Source organism: Alligator mississippiensis, chromosome 12, assembly GCF_030867095.1.
Source record: "Alligator mississippiensis isolate rAllMis1 chromosome 12, rAllMis1, whole genome shotgun sequence".
NCBI classification, from domain to species: domain Eukaryota; kingdom Metazoa; phylum Chordata; order Crocodylia; family Alligatoridae; genus Alligator; species Alligator mississippiensis.
The window spans coordinates 57,926,029-57,938,730 of NC_081835.1; the positions used below are offsets into that span (position 1 = coordinate 57,926,029).

The 12,702-nt window shown below is 47.8% G+C and overlaps 1 protein-coding gene across 1 annotated transcript; it reads right to left on the reverse strand.

Annotated features, from left to right (window-relative positions):
- Positions 1-168: 168 nt before the first annotated feature.
- On the reverse strand, positions 169-11,204 carry ZDHHC12 (zinc finger DHHC-type palmitoyltransferase 12). Its single transcript, XM_006262612.4, has 5 exons — positions 11,123-11,204; positions 10,936-11,039; positions 10,139-10,225; positions 5,334-5,500; positions 169-3,062 (listed from the first exon to the last, which is right to left on the reverse strand). Exons 1-5 carry the CDS (start codon positions 11,202-11,204, stop codon positions 2,753-2,755), a joined length of 750 nt encoding a protein of 249 aa, XP_006262674.3. The 3' UTR covers positions 169-2,752.
- Positions 11,205-12,702: the final 1,498 nt, after the last annotated feature.

Sequence of the window (12,702 nt, forward strand, 5' to 3'; positions counted from 1 at the left end):
GCCCTATTTATCAGCTCATCTCTGGCTCTAACAATGTTTTGTAAAAGTTGGGTGACATCTTTTCCTGACTCTTTTTTTGCTATTAAGGGTTAACCAGCATGCTATACTGCTCAGGAGAACTGAGCACTTGGAGTGTCCACACTGAGAGGTGTAAAGAATGGCAAAAGCTGGACTTAATCTTTTATTGATTTACATTACAAAATAATTAATTAAATTAAAAATCTTTCAAATGCAACCAGATACATTTAAGAAACAAACGTTCCCACTGAACCTAAGTTGTCTGTGTTCAGTTATACCTGCTGACCATTTTTATTTTGGTGATGGCTGCAATTAGTAGTGCTGTATGAAGTAGAGTCTGTTCTGGTAGGTACTACATCAGCAAAACAGACCAACTTGTCCTGCAGAATACTTCCTTATGGTGGTGTACAATCCAGAAAGAATCCATTTCTGTGAGCAGGTACCATGGTAAGGAGGGTGTGTCCTACCCCAAGTAAGGCAGAGCAGACACAAAAACTTGCCATCTAACTTGTAAAAAGAACAGATTTGATCTGGACTTGGAAACAAGAATTTCCCGCTGTCTTTTTTCAATACGATGATTCTCTGATGTTGCACGTTCCATTTTAAATAGACGCATCCACTGATGTTGGACCCTGAGTAGGTTCTGCCAACTTGGCTCGTGTCAAGCGCTAACCCCCGAGCCAGGAAAGACAGTAAGGCACAAAACTTTATTCAAGGTTTTTAAAAAAATCGGATGCTTAGAAATATTTTCAGGACTCGGGTTCAGTGCAGAGAGATTTAGTTTTCTGAGGCTGGGGATTACTTGTACACCTCTTGCTTACTGCCACAAGGGAGTGCAGTTCGTTTAAACTGAACACATAATTTCACCCTCTGTGGGCACATCTACACATTCATTAATGCGCCATAGTTACTGCGCATTTAGTTTGGTACTTGCCTAATGAAGTACTAACTAAATGCACAGTAACTATAGTTACTGCACAGTAGTGCTGGCACATGTATTTTTGTGATGCTTACTGTGCAGTAGCCTAATAACACTGCACAGTAGCACAGGGGTCTTCAACCTTTTTTGGTCCGTGTACCCCTGGTGGCTGGTCAAGAAGTGGACAGTCCCCCAGCGGCCGGCCGCTGACCAGGGGGTTCCCCGTGCACCTGCAGCAGCAAAACTGGAAGTGCCAGCGGTGCATGGTGGCAAAGCTGGAAATGCCAGTGGTGCCAGCAAAAACAAAAGCGCTGAAGGTACAATGTGCTGGTGGCCTTGCCCCCCACTTTTCTGCGCCATTGCTGTGTAGCCCTGGGGGCTTCCCAAGTACCTCCAGGGGTATGTGTACCCCTCCCCACCCCTGGTTGACAACCCCTGTGGTAGCATATTAGCATGGTTTTTGCCTAGCATGCTACTGCAAAGTGTTATTAAGATGTGCCCAGTGCTGATTAAAATGCTGGACTGAGTTTTCCATTTTAATCTAAAGGTAAGATTAGTAACTAGTAATTTTGCCACTACTTATTTGATTTGCCTCTTAACTCTTAAAATACAAAAGGGGGCCTTCTGTCTCTTCTTTTAAGTTGAAAACGTATTACAGGTATTATTAGTGTTGGAGATTTCCTTTATAAATTAATTTTAAAACTATTACTACCAGAAGGGCAAGTAAGAAAAAACAGCAGCTGCAGCACACTGTTACTAGTTAAAAACTACCTCTGCTCATCCCATTTACATTTCTCTATATAGCATTACAGAATAACAAGAAAAATATTTAGAGGTAGTTGTTGCCCAAACAAGCTAAATGTGAGAAGACAAAGAGTTTTGTGCATAAACAAACTAGTAGACAAATATTATTATTTTTCTGTTCACGGAACAAACGGATCCTAAAATGTTCAGATCTGTTCATTCACAGCTGAAGTTTTTGTTAATGCATTTTCCTATCTGTAGGTCAATAATATTGTTTTGGTGACTTGCTGGATACAAGTAACCCAACCCATCATGAACTCTGACTCAGTATTTTGAACTGAGTGTATTACAGTACTTTCTCATGCATATTATTGGGAGTAAACCTCAGATCTTTGTGGAAAGGACAACACTGTGGCATGCAGTGAACTGTAGTTTGCTTTTCATTGTCCAAATATTTATTCAAAACTGTCCTATTATTTGCCTACCTCTGCTTGCAAGGCAGGCAGAATCCTGCTGAAGAAAGGTCACAGGGACTGTACTGATTCTAGCCTGTTTGTCAGAAATTAACTTTTCTGCCTGCTGCTTTACCTGGGGGTGGGGGGGCAGTAATTGAGAAGGGAGAGAGTAGGTTTAAAAAAAAAAAAAAAAAAGGAGAGCTGTAATTGTAACCAATTCTTGCTAACACTGCCTCAATCAGCAACCTGAAGTAGGAGTCTTGCTTCCACTCAAATCAGAAATCTCTTGGGGATGCCCAGAACAAAGCCCGTTGTTACCTGGATGTACTGAGTAAAACCTGAGCCACTTTTTTTGCTCCTGTTTTTAAGGAGGTTTGCTCCTGTGGATGAGGTAAGTCATACTACCAATCACATAGGCCACTGCAGAGTACAATCCCTCTGCAAGGAAGCAGTAACTAATGAAGACAGCACTTGTGCTGCAACCCAGAAGTTTCAGTCCTACCAGTAAATTGCTTAAAGTCTTCAGGCACTTGGGCTCATTTTGTAGTTAAATTCTTTCTTCTTGTAATTACATTTGAGTCAACCCTTAAAGCCTGCTTGAATTTACATCCTACAATTAAACAGGGTCACTGTCTTCCTGGAAATACATTTTTTCCCATGCAACAAGGTGGCAGGTACAGAAAAATCTCCAGAGGTTGCGGACGAGCCCTTGATCAAATGGGTTCTCTGTCTCACAGTGTCGCAGGTAGGAGATGCGGTGGCGGGACATGAACTCCCACGTAGTAGTGTTGCATGAGACCAGGTACAAGTGGGAAGCCAGCAGCAGCACCGCTACCACAGTGAATATGACCATCAGGACAAAGGACAGGAGGAGGAAGATGTTGTGCTTCAGCCACTTCCACGACCCTTCGAAATAAAGGCCTGACCTTTCAGGTAAGAAACAAATACAATCCGGTCACAGGGGGCTAGATATGGACCTCGGATTATATTAGACTGGGCAATAGTAAGGCATGCTTAAGCCTAACTCACAACTCCACTTCTGATTGTGACACTGATAAGTGATAACACTTCATACAGGTGTTGGAGCTCTGAAGCATGGTAAAGCTTTGTCCAAAGGTAAAAGTCAATTCTGAATTCAGTAGGACCCACGTGTGAAAGATGTACTGAGCATCCAAATCCTTATAAAACTAGCTTCTCCTGACAAGCAGAAAGCCAACCAGCTTTCCCAGTTGGGCACAGTAATACAGGTTATGTGGCGTTTCACTACTTGCCACCTGTAAATAAAGCTTGCTTTGAAATAAGGTGGGGAAAGCTAACTAGCCACCAACAAGGCCCAAATGACTTCCTTTAAGATAAGTTTAAAGCAGAAACATAACAATAGTTGCAATCCAAATGATCAAACTCTGTTAACTACCTACATTATTGCTGCCAACAAAGTCAACAGCCTTCCCTCTCCCGAGGCTGTTTCAGGTCTTCAGTGCTGTCCAGAATATGGAGAATGGAAGCTGGCTCTGATGGAATAGACCTATAGCCAGACTCCCAACCTACCTCCCCACTTTTTCAGAAGTCTTTGGGAAACACTGAGGCTCTATTGGGAGTAAGACTACGTGCTCAGGAGGGCTGTGCGATGCTTTGGGTGCTGATTCGATTCGGAGGAGATTCGGCCCAATTCAGTGGCCAAACCTCTGAATCCGAATTGAATCGGGACCAATTAAAAAGTCTGAATCTATTTGAAGCTCTCCGAATCAATTTGAAAAAGATTCAGAGAGTTTTGGCGATTCAGGCAGTCCCTGCTGGCTGGGACTACCTGAATCCTCCCATGGGCAGCAGTCATATCCTCCTGCTGCCATGAGCTCCCAGCCCTTTAAAAAAAAACAACAAAAAAGCCCCCCAAAAACCTGGGCTCACTGGCTGCTGCAGCAACCTCAGGGCATCTGGGAGCTCATGACAGAGTCCCTCACACAGCAAGGGGCAGTGGGGATCACCCCCCGCCCCAACTAGGCAGGAGCTGGTGAGTCAGGGCTTTTTTATTTTTTTCAAAGAGCTGGGGCGAGCAGGGCAGCCATGGGAGGGCCTGGGAGAGCGGGTCGGGGGCTCGTGGCAGAGCTCCCCATGTGGTGGGGGGCAGTGGGGATCGCTCCCTGCCTGGCAGCAGCCAGTGAGTGGGGGCTTTTTGGAAAAAAAAAAGACAGGATTTGGGGCTGGGAGAGTTGGCAGGGGATGGGGCCTGCGTGATTCGGACAATTTGGCAGCAGCCAAATCTCCGAATCAGATTCAGGACAGTGATTCGAATTGCTGAAATAAATCACTGTCCCCTAAATTGTCCGAATCTGAAGCAAGTACTAGCCACTTCGCACAGGCTTAGTGCTCAGCATTTGTAAGTAGTGTGTCTATCCTGAGTATATGAACTTAAGTTCCAGAGCTCAGGCTATTGCTGTTTTCATAAAATGTAGTTAAGACACATGTCCAATTTCTTGAGTGATTCTCATCCTAGAACTGCCTTATCCATCTGCTGCCACTGCTGTGAGGGGTCAGGATTTTTATGTATTACAAAACACTGTTTTGTTTTGTTTTTAACCCATCTATGGTGCATCCCCATGAGTGGGGAATGTGTGTTCCCCAGACACAAATAACAGCAGCATGTATTTCTGCTATTACTAGTCCTTGTGGAACGCCCCTGCACGTGCACTCTGGCGCACGGCAAGTTGTCCCACGTGGGGAAGGGGAGGCTGGTCCCCTTGGGACTCCAAACAGCAGCAATCTGGGCGCTGTCTGGTTGGCAGCTGGAGCATGGCTCTGGCCAGCCAGGCTCTGGTTTTGCGCAAAGCAGGCTGCCGCCATATCTACCACTCCACTTTTTTCTAGCGTGTGTTTGACACCAGAATCCCCCAGTGTCAAAAAATAACCCCTGCCATGCTCCAAATTCACAGTGTGGCAAATGCATGCATGCAGTATGTGGTGCTGCAAAATACACGTGTGCTCATAAGGACATGCTCCCAGTGGCTAGGTTACTCCTCTATAGCAATCCCCTTTGAGGGGAGCAGAGCAAAGGGTAAACAAGGTACAAGGTGAACTCCACCCACTGCTCTCCTTGCTCTGCCCAAGCCCTTTAGCTGGACTTTGGGAATATTCAGCTCCTGTGAAAGCTCTGAAAAACCTCAAAAATAAGTGATGCCTGCCAGAGGCCTCAGGCTTACCAAGCAATGTGAACAGCCCACAACAGGACCACAAGCTGCACAGCCAAGTAGGCTACAAAGAGCGGGTGATTCTTTTCTCCCACGCAGTTCTCAATCCAGGGGCAGTGATGGTCAAAGCGGCGTACGCAGTGCTGACACACTCGGCAGTGCCTGGCTCGCATTGGTTGCTGTGGAATTAGCAAACAGCAATGACAGCCCACCAGACTTAGCTTCCCCTGTGAAATAGGGGTTTGGCAAGAAACTAGTGCCCCATAAGCAAGGCAGATCCTCTGAGACTGATCATGTTAATAAGAATTGTAGAGTAGCTTGAACACTAGTAGTCATTCCCTTTTGCAGATGAGGAAATAGGCACAAATGAATGACTCATTTTGTCATCTTCAATTTAAATTTCTCTTAATTTTGTCTTGCAGCTAGTTATTAGCAGATCCATTTGATATAGTAAGTGCTGGATACTTGGAACCCTTCCGAACAAGCCACTTGCATGATTTCTCCAGGGGAATATATAGGCTGTTGCATCCTTGACCTACCAGTACATTCCTGCTAGAGGAGCTGTCTTGCTTCTTTTACCATTTGTAATTTTAGTTATATCACGACGTCTATGAAAATCTTTCATTCGCTTCCTTGGGAAAGGAGGGTTCTTATCATCAGTACTGTAAAGAGCTATGCATATTTATGGTAGTAAATAATTAAGCAATGGAAGTATTATTGTGAAATATGCAGTTGAATTGTTGTGGTGGATTACTAGCTTTGATGGGCTGCGTAACGGGAAAATTACTATGGTCATCTCCCATTGTAGATGTTGATATATTTTATTTAATATGTATGGACAGCAAGTCTGTTAAATACTAAGAAAAATATCTGCTAAGTACTGTTCTGGTTTAATCCATGGTTTGTCTTTGCTGGGGGTTTAACTCACGGCTAAAGGACACCTGGCAGTAAAATTTGTTTAAATTAAGCACTATGTGGCATGAATCATTATGCTCCAGTAAGTCTGTTTGTTGGAAATATAAATTCCTGTGTTAGCGATGCTATAAAGTATGTTGTCATTATTTATGTTTGGTTTGTATTTCTCACTGGCAAGGGACTAGTTACATCCAGTTAGTAAGATAAACATCTAAATATTTAAGGTTTAAATTGCACATTACAATTAGGCTTTAATGACCAATTGGGTAACTGGCTCAATGCCCTCCTTCATTTCTTAAGACATTCCACAGGTTAGTGCTCATCTTTTTCCTCCTCTCTAGTTCATGTTCAACAGACAGGCAGAGTCCAATAGCTTATCTTCTGCCCCTGAACCTGCAGAATTCTTATTCAATGCTGTTTTATTAGCTATATCATATTAATTTTGGGGGTCTTCTTTTTTTAATGTCTCAGTGGGCAAAGCTTTTGCAACCAGGCCTTTGCTAGAGCAGGGTTTCTAGCATCGGTTTCTAGACATTCTACTTTTACAGCTGATGTTCTCCAAGAATGTTTAGATTTCACTTCCTGAGATCCATAATGTGCCTGCTATCTCCTCTTCCCACTCTTCCTTTCACACCTCTTGTTGGCATGCTTTATGCTTGTAACAGTTGAATTTAATTTCAGCTCACATCCTCTATAAGCCTTAGTACCAGCAAGCTCTCAAACATCCTTATCTAGATACAGCACTGAGCATTCAGCCTTGCCCGAGTTAGATTCTTACTCCCACAGCAATCCGGTTGTGTTTGGTGCATCTCCGTGCGCAAATGAAGGCCCATCTTGCACATCAAAGCCTTGAGCATGCAACAGGATCTGTTGAAAGTGCTGCAACAGTATAGTAAATAACTGTCTTTTCCTAACAGACTCAGCCAGATGAAAATCAAAAAGCAGCTTCACACACACTAACAAAAAGGGGTTCTGTGATGGAGATTGCAGCTAATAAAGACAGTTCCTACAAGGAATCATAGTTTTTTGCTTCTTTATGGCTTAAGACAGGAGTGGCCAACCTGCGGCTCTGGAGCTACATGCGGCTCTTCAGAAGTGAATATGCATCTCCTTGAATCTTTCCAAATTGAAGCCGGTCACCATGTGCTTGTGCAAAGATTCAAGGAGATGCATATCACTTCTGAAGAGCCACATGTGGCTCCAGAGCTACAGGTTGGCTACCCCTGGCTTAACATATATTGGTGTAAAAGATTTTCCTAGCTCTTGTATTGCTGTCTTCCCACAGCAAAGCTGATGCACAACTACTAGGCCACCAAAAGGTTCAATGCAAACTTCCTAGCCACTAGCCCCTACTGCCCCATGCACATCAGATACAGGCTGAGGTAACTGAGTGGTGCCATAAATCACCAGCCCAGGCCCATGGGACTGGCTACCACCTCTGACAGCTGCTGAACAGCTGGGACTAGCCCACCTCCAACAGCCATATGCCACACCTGGGCTGCTGGAACAAGCTGTCCCAGCAGCATTAATGCTGAAGATCCTGTGACAAAATTCCCCTCCTCAGCCAAAGATCCCACAGTGCTACAGGCCAAGTCACACCATGCCACCCGGTAGAAGTCACAACCTCCGAGAGGTTTCAGGACAGAACAGGGGGGAAGAGTCGGGACTGAAGGATGCAATTCACAAGAGATGCCTGCACTGGTTCATAGGAAGCAACCTTAGACTTACCTGCCTCCCGTGCAGTTGTGTGCTGTAGCAGGGCTTCCCAATCTTGCAGAAGACAGAGAGCAGCCAGTACACCAGTCAATTTGAGCTGCATAAGGGCTAGGGGCCCAGAGCACTAAAGCTTCAGCACCTGAGCTACCTACTATGCTGTTGGGGTTCATGGGGCAAGTTATTGTGGTGTCAGCTATGTGGAACCATTCCCCTATCATGCAAGTAAAATAAAATGTCATCTGCCTTGGGACTAGATCCAGCTGACTCCTACACCTCAGGTAAATATTTCAACCATACTGAATACTATCAAAGGTAAAAAGGACAAGCTTCAACAGAAGATATACGTTAGTTAGCATGGTGTTTAAGGTGTTGGTCTTGTATATAATTAGAGCTGGGAGTTCAAATGTTGCTCAAGGTGAGAGGATGTGAGGGGAAGTCTCTCGGTGTGGCGGCAATAAACAGGTGTTGGAGTAGAGATAAAGATGGGTCTGTATTTAATCTTTAAAAAATGTTGTCTTTTAAAAATAATACTAATTAAAGAATGGTGTCTTTAATACTGGTTCAGTAATTATTTAGTTATTATAAATAATGGTGTCTTTTATAATACTAATTAAACTAAAGACCGATGTCTTTAGTTTAAGATTAAATACAATATGTAGTTATTACAGAATTGTATCTTTTCTATATAGTGTTACATAGAACAGTGATGACTTCTTCAACTCTGCTTACTGCACCCGCTCATCTATAGAGCAAGACAGCACTCACATCTCTACCCACCTCAACCTAGTACACGGGAGCAATGGTGCTGACCCTCCTTAAGCCGGGAGGCGTAGGCATCCTGAGATGTACGCTGAGGTGAAGGGTGGGGATAACCCAGCCAGCCTGTGTCAAGGAACAGCACTGCTGGTGGTGCCCCCTGTTTTATCCACTCTCCTCATAGCTCAATTGCTCAGCTGAGATCACAGACAGCCATGGGATTTGAATCCACAGTGCCAATCCTCCAAACCAGCACCCTTACAAAGGCTACCAGGTACTCAGAGGCAAGCAGCTGTGCACTGGCCCTCTTTACCCTGTGCCTCTGCCCAGAGCAATGAAATAGCTGCTGAGCCACAGAAACGAAGAGCTCAGCCAGAAGACCACTCACCTAGAGTGCCCAGTGCCAGGGGAAATCTGAATGCTGCTTAGGCGTTATTTGGATAGTGATCACTATATTATTCTTCAGAAAAGTGGAAATGTTTAATCGCCTGCAGTCCTCCAGCCAAATTTCTCACCCCATTGTACTGGATTCCATTCTTAATAAAAGACTCCCAACAATGTAGGGCGATTCCCTTACACAAGGGGGAAGGATTTTAAGTTGAAAACCTGAGGTACCTGCCAGTGAAGGGAGTGATTGGAGTGTGTGCAGGCAAAGAGCAACTGTCCTCACAGTGCTGGACAAGAGAAGAATGAAAACCAAGTTCCTCTTCTGCCACTTTAAAAAGGGGCTGGAGGGTGTGCCCAGGTAGGGAGTGCAAGGAGGGAAGACTGGTCCTTGAGGTTCCCATGCTGTCTGCCAGCCTAAGCTCATGGCTCCTTCTGATGGTCAGTCCCAGGTAACTTACAGGAGCTTGGATAACACTGCATTTTAAAGAACAGCTCCATGTTCCTATGCTCCAGGGACACAGGATCCACCAGAGCCAGGATGGGTCGTTGTTCTTACTTCTCCTCTAGGCCAAACTATGCCTGGTAGTTAGAATTTAGGCTTATTCCCAAGCCTCTAATCAGCTCCTCTCTACTAATAAATCTGTCCAAGACATTCTGCTCAGCTCAGCTCCAGTCTCCAGACTCTTAACCAACACCCTTTCAAATAAAACTTTTTGATAAGTCAGGCAGAAAGAGATTTTGCCCACTAGGCCATTTGGTTTTGAGACGCCCAAGGACTTACCTTTAACCTTGGAAAAATACATACAAGTCTCAGTGTCCAATTCTAACGACCAGGTTGCCTTTCCCTTTGGTTACTCGCCTTTTATCTCAAGATTGGACTTTTCATAGAAATGTGCAGCTGTCTGCTCCTGCCTTAGACGGTCACCCCAAGATGGTGACACCTCCCCGTCATGTGTACTGGCTGACCACGAATGTGCTTGGATCAAAAAGAGTCAAAACAAAGAGCCAGAGGAGTCAATGCTCCTGGAACTTCGTACGCCTACCTTCACCATGCAGTAGCCACAGCGCCGTAGCTGAACGGTCTTTGGGAGCGGAGGTATCATTGCTTCTTGCTCTTCGCTCACCCCCGCCTACAAAAAGGTGATGAGAGAGGAGAGCTAATAACGAGACTTAGTAGCGGGTGAGGGGGAATTCCAGAATCCGGACGGTGACATCTAGGTTGCCGTGGCAGCTGTGGATCCACATCACACCAGGCGCTTGCCTGTATCGTTTTCCTGGGAGACTTATAAACGGCCATGCTTAGAAATGCCTAAGAGCAATTCCTAGAGGAGGACAGCAGCTGCTAGAGCTGGAGGAGACGGAGGTAACACCTCATGCACGGGCAGCGAGCGGGTTCTGGGTCTACTGAAACCCTGTGGGGGGCTGCTGCCTTGGTTGCCCCCCACTTGCTGCGAGACATGGCGCACAAACGCTTCTGCAGGGCAGAGGATCCCACGAGACGGGATGTCACAGGAGCGCTCTGTGAACGCGCTGGTCCTCTGCAAGCCGGGCAGCCGCAGGGACAGCGGCCCCGAGCCGGACGGTAGGCAGTGGGAGCCGATGGGCGGGGGGTGCACCCCTCCCCTTTGCTTCCCACTGAGCTCAAGGGTTTAAACCAGCTGCCTGGCAGCGGCAGGGGCATTTCTACTCCGGCAGTGCTGAGAACATCCACTGACGTCGCGGCTCGGTGTCGCACCCCAGGTGCGGGCCCCACCACAGCCGGGGGGGGGGGGTCCCCTCAGGCAGGGTTGGGGAGCATGGGGCCATCCACCGCCCCCCCCCCAGGAGGGCGCGCACCGACCTGCGGGACGAAGCCGGGGTCCATGAGGGACACGGCCCAGTGCAGCAGCACGGAGCCCAGCACCAGCGCCGCGAAGCCCAGCGCCTGCAGCGGCTCCCGCAGCTCTGCAAGACACGGCGCGACCGTCAGCAGGGGCGGGGGGCGGCCCGGGGGGGGTCCCCTCCTCTCCCGTCTCCGCGCACCTCACCTGTGCGGTGCACGAACAGCGCCAGCGCCAGCGCCCCGCTCACCGCCGCGTGCGCCGCGCGCACCCCCCGCCCCGACCCCATCCCCACCCCACCCCCACAACCGCCGCACCCGGAAGCGCCGCGCGGGCCGGGGCGACTGCGATTGGCTGCATGGTTGCCATGGCGGCGCCTCGCCCAGTCCCGGGAGGGGCTGCCCGCGACACCAACCAGGCTGGGGGAGGGGAGAGCTCACGGGGAGGACGCAGAAAGAATGATTATTTTTTTAAATTCTGGTGAAGTTTGAAGACAAAACGTTTCCATTCGTGCACATTGTACAAATGTTCAGTAAATCTAAAGCTTTAGTCCTTCAACAGACCCACAGGCAGACAGACAGAGGAAGGAAACGCGGGCCGGACGGGCCCTCAGGAGGTCACGCCAGTCCACCCCACTGCTCAAAGCAGGACCAGCCCCAACGACATCAACCCAGCAGGGCTTTGCCCCTACCCGGGTCTTAAAACCCCCCGAGGATGGAGAGCCCGCCACCTCTCGCGATACGGTGTCCAGTGTTTTGTTACCTGCCTAGTGAGAAAGTTTTTCCTCACGTCTAACCTGAACGTCCCTTGCTGCAGCTGGAGACCGTTGCTCCTTGTTCTGTCGTCTGCCCCACGGGGCGCCGTCCTCTTTGTAACCCCCTGCGGGGAGGTGAAGGCTGCTATGAAATCCTCCCTCATCTTCTCGTCTCTAAGTACGCCCAGTTCCCTCAGCCTCTTCTCCTAAGTCACGTCCCCCAGCCACCAAACCGTTTTCGTTGCCCTCCGCTGGACTGTCTCCAATTTGTCCACATCCTTTCTGTCATGCGGGACCAAACCTGCAGATGTGGCCTCACCAACGCAGACGAGAGGGGCAGGATTGCTTCCCTGGGCCTGCCGGCGACGCTCCTACTGATGCATAGACAAATGGATGGACAGAGGGGTTGGCGGATGGATAGATCAATGGATAGATGGATAGCTAGACAGGCCAACGGATCGATAGATGGATGGATAGGGCGATAGATGGGTAGATTGATGGACTGATGGCTTGCTAGATAAAGCGATGTCGATCGATAGATAGCACAAGCTTTCGTGAGGTGGGAAAGAGCCAGGCCGTGGATTCAGCAGTCCTAGCAGTGACAAGGAGATGAGCTCCCACACTCCTTGCAGCAGGGACTGCGCTTTGCAAGACCCTTGCTCTAGGCTGAGCATCTCGTCTGGATGCTGGAGAAGACAAAAGGGAAAGGATTGCTGGGGACCCTGAAAGGGAAAGTCTGCAGTATAAGTGAAGGCCTGCATGGTGGGGGGTGTTCAGAGCCAGCGGGGATGGGCACGTGTAAAAATACCCATTGCTTCCCATCCACCCTGGATCGGTGCAGGCACCTGCCCTCATTCGTATCAGCCAGTCAGATCAATACAGTTGGGCTGTCCCAGTACAGCTTCTGGAGGCAGATGCAACACTGAACGGCCGTCAGACACTTGCCTGTCCTGCCTCACTCCCCCCTGCCTTCGAGGGCAGACAGAGCTTTGCTGCCAGCCTTGGATTTTACATTTCAATCTCCCACTCCACC

Coding starts and splice junctions, on each gene's coding strand:
- ZDHHC12 (XM_006262612.4), bottom strand. CDS start 11,204: ATGGGGTCGGGGCGGGGGGTGCGCGCGGCGCACGCGGCGGTGAGCGGG. Junction 11,040..11,122: donor GCTGTTCGTGCACCGCACAG/GTGAGGTGCGCG, acceptor CGTGTCTTGCAG/AGCTGCGGGAGCCGCTGCAG. Junction 3,063..5,333: donor TGGGCTGTTCACATTGCTTG/GTAAGCCTGAGG, acceptor CTTACCTGAAAG/GTCAGGCCTTTATTTCGAAG.